Source organism: Coturnix japonica, chromosome 15, assembly GCF_001577835.2.
Source record: "Coturnix japonica isolate 7356 chromosome 15, Coturnix japonica 2.1, whole genome shotgun sequence".
Lineage (NCBI taxonomy): Eukaryota > Metazoa > Chordata > Aves > Galliformes > Phasianidae > Coturnix > Coturnix japonica.
Window position 1 is genome coordinate 7,307,020 of NC_029530.1, and position 16,653 is coordinate 7,323,672.

The window sequence follows — 16,653 nt, forward strand, 5'->3', positions numbered from 1 at the left end:
CTTCCTTGTCTCTCATCACGAGTGATGTATGAATTTTTAGGGCTGTTTAATGGTGCCACTTTACCTTTTTATTATACAATAATGTTTATGCTCTTTGTGTTATGCGCTTTGTGCTTATGCTCTTTGCTTCTGCCCTCAGAATATTCTGCCAAATATTTGCTGCAGCACAACTGATGAAACAGGGATCTGTTGAAGTGCATCAGCTACTAATAAAATACAAACTCAGCTGGCAGAATATTGCCTCGAGTAAGTGCTGTCCCTCCTACCCCATGCCCAGCTGCTTCTTTGTCTTTTTGCCAAAAGCCCCCATCAGTAGTGCTGAATGCCAAATAAATGGTGCATGTGGCTGGCTCCTGTGTAAGGGGGAATAACCTTGTATCAAGGGTATAGAATGAGAATCCTTATTTCTTTCAAATCAAGAACTGGGTATGCTTCCAAGGCAAAATGAACAATCCTAATTGAAATGAGGAAGAAGTGGGAAAGGATATGGTGCATTTGGAGGTAGACAGCTGGAAAAGAAATACAGTAGTGAAATCACTTAGAAACAAAACCTGGAGTGATTACAATCACTTGTGCAAATAAGGAAGCCTAAAATACTTCAGGATACAAGTCCACTAATTACAAATCTAGCAAATATGCTTCTATAGCTTTACCTCTGTCCTGGCAGGAAATAGGAAAACAGATCATCAAGAAACCAAGCTGTTGTTCTTCTGGACTTCCTAGTGTATTGGCTGTTAAAGCTTTGGTATTGTGGTCATGCTGTTCTGGAAGAGCTGTTTGGCTCATGTCTTATAGACCAGAAGTAATGTAAAGTTTTCTTAGTTCATCATTCATTTCTCTGCAGTGCCTTGTGATGCTTCTTACTGTGAGGTACGAGACTGACATATCTGGGAGACTAGAAGAATTTTTAATTAAAATAAGAAAAAAAATCCAGCCCAGAATCAGCCTGAAATCCCTATGAGAGCATGTTTTCCTTGAGATAACACGAAGTTTAGGTGTACTAATGAAGACTAATGAAGCTCCTGAAGTATCAGCCATAACAGATCAATAATAATCACACCTCAGCATATCAATCTGTAATCTCTCCTGCAGTTTCCTTGTGTGGGTAGCAGCACTGAGCAAGAACAATAAAGCTCTTCATATGGTTTAGATATAAGTTTAGTACAAAGCAATTTAATTATTGTTAGCCTGTGTGTTGGCTTGAAAAGACTAGACTGTGCCACTGCTAAATGATTAGGATGGTTTGACCTAAAGGAAACGTGCTTGTGTTTTCACTAAAGCAAAATGAATGCAATTAAGATAGTGCATATGGTAACTTTTAACTGTCATATTGTGCTCAGATGAAATTTTGGGAGTGAAAGCAAATGGAGATTTGTTTTTACCAAATCAAAGTACAGAACAGCTGCTCATAGAACTGGTTCGTGTCATGTGAATGTATTACACTGGCACCTTAAAAATAATAATATTTTATTAATAAATAAATTTTTTAATAATAAAAAAAGAAATGCAACATTCCTAAGGTATATGATGTGTTTTAAGGAAAGGTTATTTCCTCATTACTGCATGCTAAGCATGCATGTACTGATTTGCTTTGCACGGTACCCAACTGCAATGTTTAATAAATAACACAGTCACTAAATTGCATCTGCTGATGAGGTAGAAAAATGGATCTCCTGATTATTGAAAGATCAGTATCCAAACTCTGGAGGAGTGATAGGAAAAGGGTGGAAAAAAAAATAGAAGTGTGAATTTCCTCATGACATTAATAATAATGTCTTAATAACTACATCTTGCATTCCCTGCACAATTTAAGCCTAGCTTATTTCAAATAGTAAGTAATGCCGTGTGCCCCGGTGGCGCAGTGGTTAAAGACGCCACCTTGCAACACTGGGGCCCGGGGTTCGAATCCCCCCTGTGGCGCAAGTGGTAGAAATGCCACTCTGCTACACAGAGGCTCGAATCCCGGGGGCTGGACTCGATGATCTCTAAGGTCCCTTCCAACCTGCACGAAACTATGAAACTATGAAACTATAATGCCCTCTAGTGGAATACATAGGAAAATAAGCCAGACAAAGAATGATCCCATTTTTAATTATCACGAAAGAGGTGAAAAACCATTTTCCCTTGGAATACACTGCTTATTACTAGTCTGTTAGGACATGCTAGTTAAAATGTGAAGCACACTGCAAGCAGGGCAGGTAGATGTGTGCTAAGTGCCAGGGTTAGCTGGAACATCTGGGTCTAGAACATGGCTTGTATCACTAGGAGTCTGGAATCACTTGGTCAGCGTACAGGCACAACAGATTGCCACAGCAGTGTCTGCAGTATGGGAGGAGTGTTTCTGTGATGTCAACATCAGAGAGATAGATCTGTCATTACATGTGAGAGCTGCACTGAATTCTTACATATTAAAATTAGCTCTGTAGGCTAAAGATGAATACACCTCAGGCTCCTGTGTTGCAGTGTAGCAGCCAGTTTATTATCAAAAAGGATTTTCTGAGGAAGCTCATGTATAGGGTTTCCTGCTTTATGACTCCAATGTGCCATTGTGGAGTCAATCAAATCTGTTTTGAAATCCTTCCCCCCCCCCTACACAAAATATCCCTAAGTGATGGAGGAACGCTTCTCTGAAGTAGTAGGCCAATGATTATTTGTCATGTGATGATTCCTGAGCATCTCTTTGGGTTCACCCTTCCTCCTGCAGCCCTCCTACTGCTAGAACTTTTAAAGGCTTCTGGTTCTTTCTCATGATTTTCTGGTGGCACCCATTAGTCCCTGCCCCTCCAGGTGGGAGGGATCCCCTAATGTCCATGTATCACAACAGCTTGGACTTTAAAGCAGTTTCTAAACTACTGTCAGGCAAAATGACAGTCAGAAGTGAATCATTTAGGCTTCCTAAACAAAGGCTTTTCTGTGTCTTCTCTTTCTGAGCTGTGGTGATTGTTATTTTCCTGTCATTAGTTCAGCTACCATAGGGTCATGGATAAGTGACATCTCCACTACTGCCTGTTATCTGCTTATTACTTACCTTCCTCATCTGAAGCAAACCCATATCTGCACTCTTTATCCTTCTGTAAAGTGCATATTAAAAGAGTGAATAAAAAATAGGCCCATTCCCCAACCAGGTGTATCTTCACTGATAATAATGTAGTAACATGGGATCTAATTGAACTCCATCTCTCAGATTCCACATCATGGTTAAGAAAACTGTGACAGTAGTTAAAAGGAAAAAAAAAAAGTTCTGACAAAGGTTTATTAATTAATTTATGTTTGTGAAGAAATGTGTCTGACAGCTGAATGATGAGATTGCCATATTCTGTACAAAGAGCTATTTCTAGAAATTTTCTTTCTGCTGCATTGTCAGCACCTGTAGTATAGAAATTCAGGAGTGGGTGTTGGTTCACAGACTCTAACCCAGTTATGAGGATGGCTGCGTGCCCAGATGAGATGAAGGTTCAGATTTCTTACTACTGTTCCTGCTTCTGTATGTTCAGTCTGGCTAGAAATGATCAAGCTGTCTGACGCCTGGCACAGGAGGGAGATGTTAGTTCTTACCTTCCTATGTTAGGCTTGCTATAAGGTGTAATTACTAGGAAAAACAAATCTCCCCAGACTCAGAAAGCTATTTCACACTAAAAGCTGGAAGGAAAGAAGCCAGTCAAACTGAGCTTTCTGTGCCTTCTTTATTTCTCTGTCCATGCTGAAAGTTGAGAGAAGCCTCCTTCAAAGGAAAAGAATCCCCCTACTTTATCGGGGAGGAAATGGCAGTTCTGTGGTTACTTTAAAAATCCTGCTTTCTGGTAGGTAAGAAGATACTGACTCGTAGTGACATTTTGTGCAAAACACTTGCAGATGAGCAGATAATGACAGCAAATGTCATTTTGTGCAGAACACTTATTTTTCAAACTTTTAAATACTTATTCCTTTTAAATATTTATGGATATAAGAAAGACATATAAAATCTTTGTGATTATTTTTTTCTTCTTTCAAGACTTAATTTCCTCAACTACTGGCAAAAAATAAATATTACATTTTTTTAATCTTCACTTGAATTATCAAATTCCTCCCAGTCTGATACGCTCATAACTTCTGACGGAAGGTCAAGGTGATACTTCATGCGGTCTGTGTGCCATTCTGAGAACCATTTCTCTGTATCCATTAAAATAGCCCTGGGCAAGGTGAGGACGCAGGCAGCCATCCCAGAAATATCATCCTCCAACTGGGGTCCATCCTCCCAACAGTCTCTTTCTGCATCATAAATGTGGACATAGTCCATGCGGATTCCCCTGTTGTGGGATCTGCCTCCCAAGACATAGATCCTGTTGTCTAAGACAGCAATACCAGGCTCTCCATGTCCTGCAGGAAGCGGACATACATTTGTCCACTGATCAGTGCTTGGCCTGTAGCAGGCAACCTGTAAAAAATAAAAAATACATTAGCCCAAACTGAACTTGGATCTTAGTGACAGAGCCTGGCTGTACGGCAAGCTACTTAGGTATATTTTAACTAGGTTAAATTTTGCTACCTTCATTGGCTTTATCAAAGCGATTCCTTTTTATTTTTATTTTTTTATTTTTAGGTCTTTTTTCATGTCTTGAGCAGTTACAGAAGTCAGAATGAGACACAAGAAAATTCTCCAGTCATCGCTGCCCATCAGGTACTGTACATTTTATTGCATTATACAATTGCCATCCAATCCATTCACAGCACTTTCCAATGTATCCTTAACAAATCCTGTCCTGCGACTGTACACTGCTAATTCCAAAGTTCTTAACCTAGGAAAAAATGCATATGGGAAGGCAAGGTAAAGGAAACTCAGCTGATGTGCTACTTATGGGCTATATGCATGGGATTGAATGTCATTCAGCAAAGATATTTTAGAATTTACATGAATCTCAAATGCTACAGCTTTAATGCTTAGATAATGCATTCAAGAGAGCAGAAAATAAATTATGGCAAGTTCTGCAATTAAGTGGAAGAGAGCTGATGCTGTTGCTCAGCAGTTTTATTTGTGCACATAGGAGGAGTAAGACATCAGTGTGCAAGCATCTGTAAGAAACAGACTCTTCCAAGACAGAGGTATGATATGCTCTCACCTGGTGAACATCCCTTCTGTAGCCAGAATCATTGTTGCTTCCTCCAATTACATAGAGCTTTCCCAGCAGTGCAGCCATCCCATGCCAAGCACGTCTCTCTGGACTATCTGCTAAAACTTCCCAGCGGTCAGTCTTTGGATCATAACATTGCAGCTCCTTCAAATAATCTTCTCCTCTCCTCCCACAGGTAATATACATCTTCCCATCCAGTGCTGCTCCAGCGTGTGCATATACCTGCATAACCATGTGGGAAAGCAAGAGTTCGAGGTTTGTGTATTTCTCCCAGTTTCAAAGTATGGAATAGACATTAAATAAGTGACATTTATGTTATAGTTATACAGATATTAACATCTGGAAGGACTTTCTATTTTCTTATAGCCAACTCCTTTCAAGGTGATTATGTTGAAAGCATGAATTTCTAAATTAATTACCCCAGAATTTCCAAACTTCTAAAATTACAGTGGGTTGTCATTCCTTACTATTTCTTAATTAGAAACTCATCCATATAATTACTTCTCTCCCTTGTCTACTTGTTAGTCTGTGAACTAAATAGTATATAGAAACTGATGTACCCTCACTCAGAGGGTAGTGAGGCACTGGAACAGGCTGCCCAGAGAAGTTGTGGAGGCTGCATGGGGTCTGGGCAAACTGATCTAGTGCCTGATTTAGTGGTTGGCAACCCTGCCCATGGCAGGGGGGTTGGAACTAGATGATCTTTAAGATCCCTTGAACCTAAGCCATTCTGTGATCCTATGGTACCTTCCTAGTATTTGATGATTTCTTCTAACTGGGAATGAAGCATGCTTATCAGGACTGTAGATAAGAAGCTTGTACTACTCATGGCTTACATATCCCAGGAGGAATGGGAAGTTCCCTGACTTACATGTTCAATTTGAAATGATTTTAAGGATTAATGCAACAGAGGTGCAAGGGAAAACAGGAAGAAAACAAGAAAAATAAGCATTAAACACCAAAATTAAAGTTATACATTGTTATTATTCTTTATTGGTATGTTTATCTTAAATACAGAAGCTTCTGCTTCCCAAGTGATTATCGGCAAAATGAAAGCTATGCATGAGAAAAGCACCAAAAAGATGAAATTAGGAACTGGGGAACTGTATTAGTGCGTGTGGCTAATGCACTCCTTACCTCCTTCTTCAGAGGTGTCACATATTCCCAAGTGTTGCTTTTAGGGTCATACCTCTCCACTTCTCTCAGGTCTTCATGGTAATCTCGGCCTGCGACGGCATATATGTAATTGTCCACAACACAAACACTGAGGTCAGCATGCTCTTGCTGTAGGGACTGGATCTGGAACCATTTGTCGTGTCGTGGGTCATACCTTGTGAAAGAATCGGATCAAAGAAAGTGATTCATAATCCACAGAATTATTGCTGGAATACACACAGCGCTACACATGTGGGGTTTTTGAACTGTCTTTGGTTGAAAATAAACTCAGCTGTAAGTGGGATGAAATATGGCCTTGTTAGCATTTTATTATTAGCAAAGTTTTTTTAGTCTATTTTTATGAGACGTATTTCAGCTGATACAATCATGCTATAAAAGCCTAGGTTTTCCATTGTCTTACAAATGCCTTCAGATTATTTATCAAAATCTCTGCTAGCATAAAGCCATTCTACAAGGCAGAACATTCTTGCAGATGCACAGACTGAATCTGGATCTTCAAGACATCAAGAGGGTGCATAAGCATTTCATGGCTTCTTTGATTCTTTTTTTTTCCCAACATATGTGCTGTTTCAAGTAAGCCTCGTGATTAATTTTCAGATAAAAGTATCTATCTAATCTGGAAATTGAAGTTACAGTGACAGCTGACAGAGAAGTGAAGATATGCATAGCATGAAATCAGGGCAATTCCACTAAAACTAGAAAAGAAGATTACATTATAAAATCACAAGGGTTTATATCTGCTTTTGCAATGTAATGGGCATCAAGATTTAGAACTGTTCCTTTCTCCAGTGCATTTTTTTCTGGCACAGAACCGAAGAAGACCCTGGAACGCTGCTACTGTGCATGCATTTTCTCAATAATTAACTATTAACAGCATTTTATGTACAAATTCTTTCTGGTAGCTAAATCCCTTCATACTGGGACGAGAACTACACAGAGGACTTTAGGAAAATCTCATTTCAAGAGCATCTAGACAGTCTAGGATTCTGGAGAATTCTAGTTCATTAACATTTCCCAAACCTTTAATACTTTACTTCCTCCAACAAAGAAGAAATGGTTGTGTATGCAATACTCCTGAATAAGCAGCTGTTACTACCCAATCAGCTTGGCTTTGTTCCATAAGGATTGCTGGAAGCTTCCTGTTGCTATGATGCTAATTTCCATATTTCTTGTGATTTCTTTCAGTGAGAGGCTCCTATCTTTTTTGCCAGCAAGCATACAGACTGGGCTAAAGGCTTACTGACTCAGAGATGGGCAACAGGGTGGAAATGAGAATAGCAGGATTATCCTTATCTTACCTCCAACACCTTGAATCTGCTCGAAAACCACTTACATTGATGTCTCCTCCAATTAAATATACAAAATTATTGAGAACAGCAATCCCCTGGTTGGACATTCTGGGGGCTAGTTCAGCTGTAAAGTGCCTCCACTCTCCCAACAGGGGGTTCAGATACTTGGCTTTATCACTGAGAACAACGGATGGAGTAGAATGCATCCCTCCAAATCCCACTACACACTGGAACTCTGATCTCAGCTGTGTCTGGGAGCTCTGGAGCACTGGCTGAAGACATTCATTCTTGTGGTACATTAGTGCATCTGCGACTGTATCTTTTAAAGGACATGGACTTAATTTGTCATGAAGCCTTTGCAGGATGTGGGGTTCCATCAGAGGAAAACGAACTGTCTCAAGTAGCTTAAGGGGCTCCATCAGGGAGACCTGATCTGTCTCCAGTTGCTCTGGAGAATAATGATAAAAAAGTGCACCATCGTAAACTTCAAATTCATAGTTAACTTCCAAACGGTTGCTACTGAGAAGGGAGTAGACCTTCTGCAAGGGTAGCTGTCGGTATGCTTGTGTCCTTGAGAAAGCTGCAAAGTTCTTCAAAATGTAGGAGTCCAGCTGATCGCTCAAATGTCTCAAGTCATAATGGTCAGCTAGTTTGTATACATCGAGGATGTTCTCTTCATCTACCCAGGACATTAGAAAATCACAACAGAACTTAATGACTTCTGGAATCTGCAAGAGAAAGAGATCTTTAATTTCAGACACTACTTGCCTTACATTCAAGATACAGATGACAGAAGCATTGAACAGGAAGCTTCCAAATACTGTAAAAAAATGTTGACAAGAAAAACGCTCTTCTCACAGTCTGATCACAGTGTTCACCCATCTTCTGGGGCACAAGGGATACTGAACAGGCTGCCTCATCTGTTAGCATGAGACATGCAGGCTGCCTCAGAAGCAGTTATGGAAATGGAAAGCATGAAGGACATGGCAACAGCAGCTCCTTCAGTTGTGCTCTGAGCACTATAGTCACGCTATATCACAGATTGTAACTATAACAAAAATATCCACATCACTCAAGAGCATGGAAAGCCATTTCAGAAGAACATTAGCATTTAGTGCTGTCTTCTGAGTATTATCTGAAGTTGTATCAAGCAGGAGGACAACTGGCAAAGTAAAACTGACCAATAGTCCCTCCGCTAACAAACTGGTGCTAAGTGTGTAGCCAACCGAAGTACCGGAAAATTTAAGGTTAGTACCAAATACTGTGCAGCAATTAGCTGCTGGAAAAATCGAAGGAAAAAAAATGCCTTGAAAGCAAAAGGCACTTCGTGCAGAAACCACAGTGGTAGTGATGAGGTCAGGTAAGGTTATATGCCTGTGGACTCAATCTGGGGTAGATCTTGGCAGGTTTAAGCAGCACAGTGGTTTCTGAGCAGCACGCCCTGTCCTTTATCATAGGTGTAGTATTCTATCCTAGTGTAGTATTCTATCCTAGGGAAGCTTTCATATGCTGATCAGTGAAAGCGAGTGCTTCATAAAATAATCTTTTAGACAAAATGATCTGTAAGTGATGAAACCACTAGCACAGATCAGACCTACAAGCACTTGTTCATTGTTCCAGCCCTTCCAGTGGTTACTGCATCCCAAAGGAATTCTTCTCATTGGAATCACACTATTTCACTCCCTAGCCCTCCAGCCATGTTTTCTGTTTCTTTCATTCTTGCTTTTGTTTCTTGCTTCTTTTTCATTATACCTCCCAGCACCTCACCTGAAGCTGACAGGCTGCGGCTAAGGTTTCCTGTACACTGTTCACACTGAGTTCCAGCTCAGAAGTATAAATGAAATTCAAGATTTTACACATTGCGTTGTAGGAGATGCCATGAATATGAACTTCTTCTTGTTCCATCTCTCTCAGTCCTCCTGCAAACATTCCTCTGTAAAAAAAAAAAAAACTTCACTGAAACTACATTCAGTTTGCTTATTTTATGCTGTCCAAAACATATCCAAATATTCTAAAAGATAAATCCTAGTCATACACTAGTCATACACTTCTTTGGGATTACCTCTTTTCTAAGCCAAGGATACAAAAAGCACAGATGTTCAGGACCTAAGAAAGTAATACCTCTCATTCTGCAGGAAAACAGTGGAGACCACCTGAAAGGTGCAGTTTGCAGTGGAAGAATTTAAATACAGACACAGTGCATGTGGATAGGCAGTGGGTGAAGGCAGATACTGTAGGAATAGGGGAAGAGAAAAACAGGAACTTGAGATTTTTTAAGCTAGAGCAGTTCTTCCAGGTTTGTCCGGACTGCCTTTACATTTATTTGTTTACAAAATTAAAGCGAGCAAGCTGCTCCCCTTTACATACCTCCAAGTACCTCTAAGGCTGTGAATTCAGTGAGCTCATGGTGCACTAACAGGAGCCTTATTTCTACAGACACATAACAGAGAGATGAGTACAGCCATTCATAGCATTCTGAAACCCATTCAGCTCTACCTTATGGATCTAATTCTACATTTGGAAGCAGTGTGCTAACAGAAGGTTTGGAAGTTGCAGTATTGCATTATGCTCATACACATGCTTGTTACTGCTGTACTGAAAACGTACCTGAAATAGTCACAAGATGCAGCTAGCAGTATCCGATGAGCCTCAATAGGTTTCTCTTCCACTACAAGAACTACATCAAAGAGGATGCTGCTGTCTCGGAGAGATACCAAGCCACTGAGCAAAGCCTGAGAGTGCTCTGCACTGCGGTATGTGTTGCTGGTGCGCTGCTGAAGGGAGGACTCGAGTTGAGCTTTGTGTGGCTGAGTCAGCTCCTGATCCTCCGCCATCCCAGACAGAAATGCTCAGCCAAAAGCTGCAGCAGAATGAAATCTGTGAGACAACAGAATCAGCAAAGGTTTGTGTCTTTTGCTTACAAATGGTCGTCTGACTCATCTATCACAGTAAATAAATCAAACCAACTCTTCAGTCAAATGGGAACCATCAAAAACAATTCTTCCTGAGAGAAATTATCCTGAATGATACTAAAAGTATATATATATATTTATATATATATAATATATATATTTTTTTACTAAAAGTAAAAGGGATACATCAACATATCAAACTGGCAGAACATGGCATTATTAACAATTTTTTGACTCCTGGTTTTCCAGTCCAAAAGTATGTTGCATGTGGGGATATATACGTAGTTTCACTTCCCAACCTATTGCCAAACCCCTTTTTCCCCTTGCATTTCTATAACATTTGTAACAAACAGCAGATCTGTCACAATTTCTGCCAAATTCCACATTGCCTAATATCCTCAAATAATTTTGTTGCAATGTACACTGGACCTTTGGTCTTTCTCTTGATATTTTACCATAGAATCTGAAAGCTTCATTCTCTCCTGTTTTTTTGCTTTATCTTCCTTAGCTGAGCACAGTTCCATTCTATACAATACCATCTGAAACTACAGGCTTTCAGTGAGCTTTATTGTGCTGACTTCAAGTTAGCTTGTATAACTCCTTTTGATTTCACTGTGGGTCTCTGCAGAGGGGATATTTCCTTTAGTGTAGGCTCTGCAGAGAGCTATCTCATACTGCTGCCACTGATGCTATAGGAAGGTCCTTACAGCATATGGGGGAAAAGCTGGCTGGAAGTCACTGTTTCATGCCCGTGGTTAGCTCTCAAAATCTCATGATTCCTTTCTTAGCATCCTGTAATTTACCCTTTCCAGTGTCTATGAAGAATGTGAGAAGTTGCAGCAGTTAGATCTGATGGACTATGCCTCGTTATCAGAGCAGACACTCAAAAAACAACATGTTAGCAAAAGGAAATACCTTAGCTGACATGGCTGTTTAAAGCAGCCTCTCCTCCAGTGGCTCTGGGAAATAGCTTAGTGGCGTGAGGGACAGTCACAAAGGGTTATTAGCAGTCAGAAAAGCAAAAACAGAACAAATCCAAACAATGAAGAGATGAAACCACTGTTTAATTGTACCAGCCATAGACAGGGAATGCTGCATTAGAAATTTCCTGAAGTATGGCGAGGTATTCTGTGCATGGTCAGTGAGGGAGAAGCTGTCTGGATGGCACTAAGAAATATGAAAACAGTTATTGCACTGCCTGAAGGAAGTCACCTTATGCTGTCCAAAACAAAAGGAAACTTGGTGGCATTGCTTGCTGAGTGGGATGTAAAAAAATTGCAAATGTATATTAATGCATGTCTGCTCTTTGCCAGCAAAACCAGGGCAACGAGCTTCGAAGAGAAACTGATGAAACTGCCTTCTAGGAAGCACATTGACGTTGATTATACAGGGAAGCTATCTATCACCAGCTGAAGAGATGAATAATGGATTCTTTTTCATGACAGGTAGATGTTTTTCCTAGAAATAGGATGACTGCCTGTCACGGAGTTCTCTCTAGAGCTCACTTCGGGACAGTGGGCACAAACCCGGGGCAGCAGGAACAAAAAATAAGGGAGAAAAAAAGGTGATCTGAGAACGAATGGCAGTTTAATAACCTAATAACACTAAACAACAACAAGAGAGTTTCAACAAAGAGAATACCAAGTCCCCAATCTCACCGATNGAGCTGTGGAAGGCAGGAAGCTCTGACCACGTTGTCTCCTCGCAGGGAGCCGGGCAGCAACCCCACATGCCCATTAAGGCAGCCCACAGAAAAAAAAACTTGTCCCCTTTACTCCCATTATTAGGCATGGTGTTCTGATGTGGAATACCAACACCAACCAAATTGCAAAACCATAACACTGCCTTTGAAGCAGACAAAACATTACTGTATCATTTTATTTGCCTCTGGGAAATATGAGTGATAGATTGAGGCAAGACAGATAATATTAAAAGAAAGGCAAGTGAAGGAGTGAACATTACTAGATGTTGATCAGAAAGTCACTAAGAGAGCAAATGCAGCAAAAACAAATTAGGCTGAGATACTGTCCAAATGAGGAACAAATTCAAACAAACCACATTTACAGAGTTGATGCGTTTTAATGTGGTTAATGCTCCAAAAAATGTACCTTTTCAACAAATTAGGGAGTTGTATCAAAGTGAGCCTCTAAAGAGTGAAATAATTGCAACAAAAAGCAGAAGTACATGTAATAAATGTTTTCTAGTTCTAAGACTTTTGTTGGGTAGAGAAAACAGCATGATCTTTGATACAGCCTTAGTGTGTGTCGGTGTAGGTGGAAGTGAGGCTAGAGAAGAAATTTGATGTGCTACAGCTAAACTGGATGTTGCATCTGCACAACAGATTTTAGCAAAGGCATGTATTGTAGAAGTAGCTTAATTTTATACATATAAGAGATTTGTGTGGATTGTTGCCTACCTGCCTTTGAACAGTGAGTGGGGGATGGCCAGAAGGAATCAAGTAGTTAATATACTGAGTGTCCTCAGCTTCATAATAGCTGGGGGTTGGGTGGGTACAATTGTGGAAAGTGGTTGCTTGAGTGAGGGTGGAGGAAAATTGGGTTAGTATTCTGGCTTTCTGAATTAAGTGCAGTGCTCCTGGTTATCTGATAATGTTATCTATGTCTCTACTGTGTTAAATATAGACTGGAGTTGCTATGGAGGGGTATCAGTGTTAGCACAACAACGTCTTTCTTTGCAGACTATGTGATCTAACTGCAGTTTTTCTCTAGTGTGTTTTGTGCCTTTGTTACTGCCTAAATTCTGATAGCCCAAACAGTGGAAGTGTGCTATTTCATGTGCAGTGTACCAGCTGGGTGCAGGGAATCACTGCTAATAGATCTAGGAATTCTTGTGCCTTGTCAGCAGCTGTCAATCTTAAAACTGACAAGGGACTTTATTGTAGCCGTACATTATCTGACCCCATCTCAAATCTGCATTTTGCTCCGTTTTCTCTTTAGAGAGAGGAACAAAAGGGCTAAGTGTAGCACAAGAGGTACAGCTGTGAATGAAGGAACAGAACAAACTGGTTCAATTTCTTGCATGCTGCAGAAAACCTTCTATTTACTAGTTTTCCTTCTTGACCATACATGAACCTCCTATGAAAGAGGAAGCTGAAATTGGGACAGGAAGAGTTGAGGGAATACATTGTAGCTTGATCGTTCAAGTGGAAAAATGGTGAGAGACTGGGATGCTGACTTGCTCTTGTGCTCACTGAAAAACTTCATCTGTTTAAGAACACAAGGTACAGGAGTGGGGTAGCTCAACTAGAATGGGGAAAGCGAAAATTGAAGGTATGCTAAAATAGATGTGGTATGGGACTGTAACACCAAGATGTTTGTGTACTGTTCCAGTAAAGACCAAGCTGGGGAGTGGCAATTTATCTGGTTACAGAATAAACTTCCTGAGACTGAGAACAAAGTCCTGTTTCCCTACAAAATAATCTGTGTTATACCTGGATGCACCTTCCAGCAGCTGGGTCTGAGCATATTCTGGGTACATCCTGATGTCAGTTTAGGTATATTAAGCCTTTACACTTTGCTGAGATCAGTGCTTTAAACAGACTGTTGATAATTAAGCACGTTGAAATCTGTTATTGATATTGCATGGTACAACAGAGCCCTGGATTCTATGACTAGCATCCAGATCAGACAGTGATACTTACTAGTGTGTGGTGAGGGTGGTGGGCTGTTCTGAGAGCTTGGTTACAAGAGGGGGAGTAACCAAGTTAGTTTCTATGGAAACTCAGACATTTTTGTATTGAATTGCTTCTGGCTGTCAGTTATATCTCTGTATGAGGAGGTATCTCACACAGTTTGTGATATTTTCTTCTGCATCAGCTGTGCCCAAAATAAACTAGAACTTGCTGGTGTCGGGTATCCTAATCCTGTTTAGCTTGCTGCCATATGGACGGGTGGTTCAAGCCTGGTGGGGGTCCAACGCTTTCTTAGAACTGTGGGATAATTCAGGCTAGAAAGAACCTTGGGAGGTCTCTAGTCCAATCTGCTGCTCAAAGCAGGAAAACTTAAACAGCAGGTCAGGATGCTGACAGCTGTGTCCAGTTAAGTGCAGAATATCTGTCTTTTGTGGTATATGGAAAACTGAGTGCTTGACCATCAGACTTGTTGTTTATCCTGTCTGAATTCTGTACCTGTAGTTTATGGGATATACCTTCTCATCCTCACTCTGTGCATCAAAGGGAATGTAATATCCATGCCCTAAGGCTTCCCACACCTCCATGTCTCCAGAGGAGTAGGAAGAATTAGGATCTAAGCCAGGCTTCAGCTGACAGCCTGATATGAGACAGCAAGATATAAGACTAGAACAAAATGCTAGTTATGCTGACTCTCAGGGGTTGGAAATGTGAATAGGCAGAACCTGGCGAGGTACCAGAATTCAACAGGGCAGAGGGCATGCGAACAAATAAATCAACTAGTCAGGGAGCGTGTAGAGTGGGGAGGCAGCTGGGTGCGAGCCAATTAGCTGAGAAAACAGACGAAATGCCACAAACAATGTAAACTGAAAAGCCAAACTATTGTTCTGCATAACTGGAGTGCAAATACTGGAATGATTTACCAACTAAACCACGATTTGCAATGGGTATTTGTAAATTAGTTTGCAATGTAAGAAATGTGAATATACCATCTTGTGTGGACAGGGTTAAGCACCTGCTACCACGTGGCATCTCAGCGTTAGTTCTGAGCACTCAGTGATGGGAGTTACATTTTTGCTAGGCCTCCACACGCCATCTTCTTTAAGTCACCAATGCAGACATGCCAGCACATCCCATGAGCTGGATTTCTGAGTCATTTTCAGTTTCTAGCATTAGTAGTATGCTTGAAGTGTGGGAGGAAACCTAAAGGTGTAGTTTGGGAAACAGCTTCTGCAAATGATGCTGTCTCACAAATGTTGATATTCATTCCTTTCAGAAGCAAATGTTTGGTTTTTTTCTCCTCCCGATGCCTTTTACAACGTATTTCTTACACACAGCGAGACTAAAACATCTCATTTAACATAGATATGGCAAGATATTCCATGAAATCTGTCCATATTTAGATAATATGCTTTCTCTGGAGGCTTCATCAATTCTTTTTCTCTTCCTACTTTCTGGTTTGGACAGAACTGTTGTGTTTGGAGGAGGAAGGGACAGCTACGTTTGGACAGCATGTACCTGCCCATCCTCAAACCAAGCAGCCTACATTAAGGCTTCAGCTTTCTCCTGACTGAGGATGAAGTGTTGTCCTCAGTGTTTATGTCTACAGAGAACTGTAAACCTCCCATAGAATCAGGCAGCACAGTTACTATGCCAAAACACAGCTCATCAGCCAATGGTACGTGCTGGGGGACTCTGGAGATGCCGGGCAAGTTGGCAAGGCTGCTTTGTTGAACTACTTCACTCACATCATGCATTTTTAATTGCCTGAAGTACACAGAAGACAAAAAAACGTTAAAGAAGTAATTAGTTCTGTGCCAAAGACAATTCAGTGACTGGGTGGAGAGCGGAGGGCACTTCCAACACATTGCAGCTCTGCTTTCCGTTCTAAACAGGAATTCATTTGCACTGCTCACCATGTTTGTTTCTTTCCTTCAAGGACCCGTGTTATTGTGCTGTCAGTTCCCCATCACTTACATATTTGCACACCACAACGCAGTTTTCCCTGCAGATGATGCTACCTGGAGCCGCTCCCCGCTCACGGAATCGCTTCGTGACCCGTGACAGCGGGTGAAGGGCACTTCAAGCACACACTCCTTTTGCTTTCCCTTTCCGCCGCCTTCGGGCCCGAGCCACACACCGCCCCGGTTTGTTCATTCACCCCACATACCCCGCGGTGCCGGGACGAAGCAGCCCCACATCCCGAGCCCAGCCCCCTCGCTCCCCCTCCACCTCCACACCCAGTTCCGCCGCCCACCACCTACCCAAAGCAGCGGCGGCGGCAGCCTCCGCCCGCGGCTTCCGCCTTCATGCGCCCCGGAACCGCGGCGCCCCCGCCTGACCAGCCCGCCCGGCACGGCGGCGTCCCCGGGCAGCGGCGCTGGGCGGCTCCGCCTGCGCAGTACGGCTGTACTGTATGGCTGTACGGCTGTTGGCTGTACGGCTGTACGGCCGGGCCGCTCCTGCTGACGGTGAACGGGACAACAAGTCCCGGCGCTCCCAGCGGCAGATCTCGAGAG

The 16,653-nt window shown here is 41.6% G+C and overlaps 1 protein-coding gene and 1 long non-coding RNA gene across 3 annotated transcripts; one reads left to right on the forward strand and one right to left on the reverse strand.

The window, feature by feature from the left end:
* Nucleotides 1–170: 170 nt before the first annotated feature.
* Nucleotides 171–7,583, forward strand: LOC116654133. The gene is made up of 3 exons (XR_004309078.1): nt 171–246; nt 4,580–5,363; nt 7,470–7,583. It is a non-coding gene; the product is annotated as an uncharacterized LOC116654133 (long non-coding RNA).
* KLHL22 (kelch like family member 22) lies at nt 3,252–16,509 on the reverse strand. 2 transcript variants are annotated; one of them, XM_015878075.1, is made up of 7 exons: nt 16,399–16,509; nt 10,181–10,433; nt 9,341–9,506; nt 7,583–8,301; nt 6,246–6,438; nt 5,097–5,330; nt 3,252–4,414 (listed from the first exon to the last, which is right to left on the reverse strand). In XM_015878075.1, exons 2-7 carry the CDS (start codon nt 10,405–10,407, stop codon nt 4,037–4,039), a joined length of 1,917 nt encoding a protein of 638 aa, XP_015733561.1. In that variant the 5' UTR covers nt 10,408–10,433; nt 16,399–16,509; the 3' UTR covers nt 3,252–4,036. The 2 variants fall into 2 exon arrangements, with proteins under 2 accessions (XP_015733561.1, XP_015733560.1); XM_015878074.1 differs by having other exon boundaries at nt 10,181–10,450.
* Nucleotides 16,510–16,653: the final 144 nt, after the last annotated feature.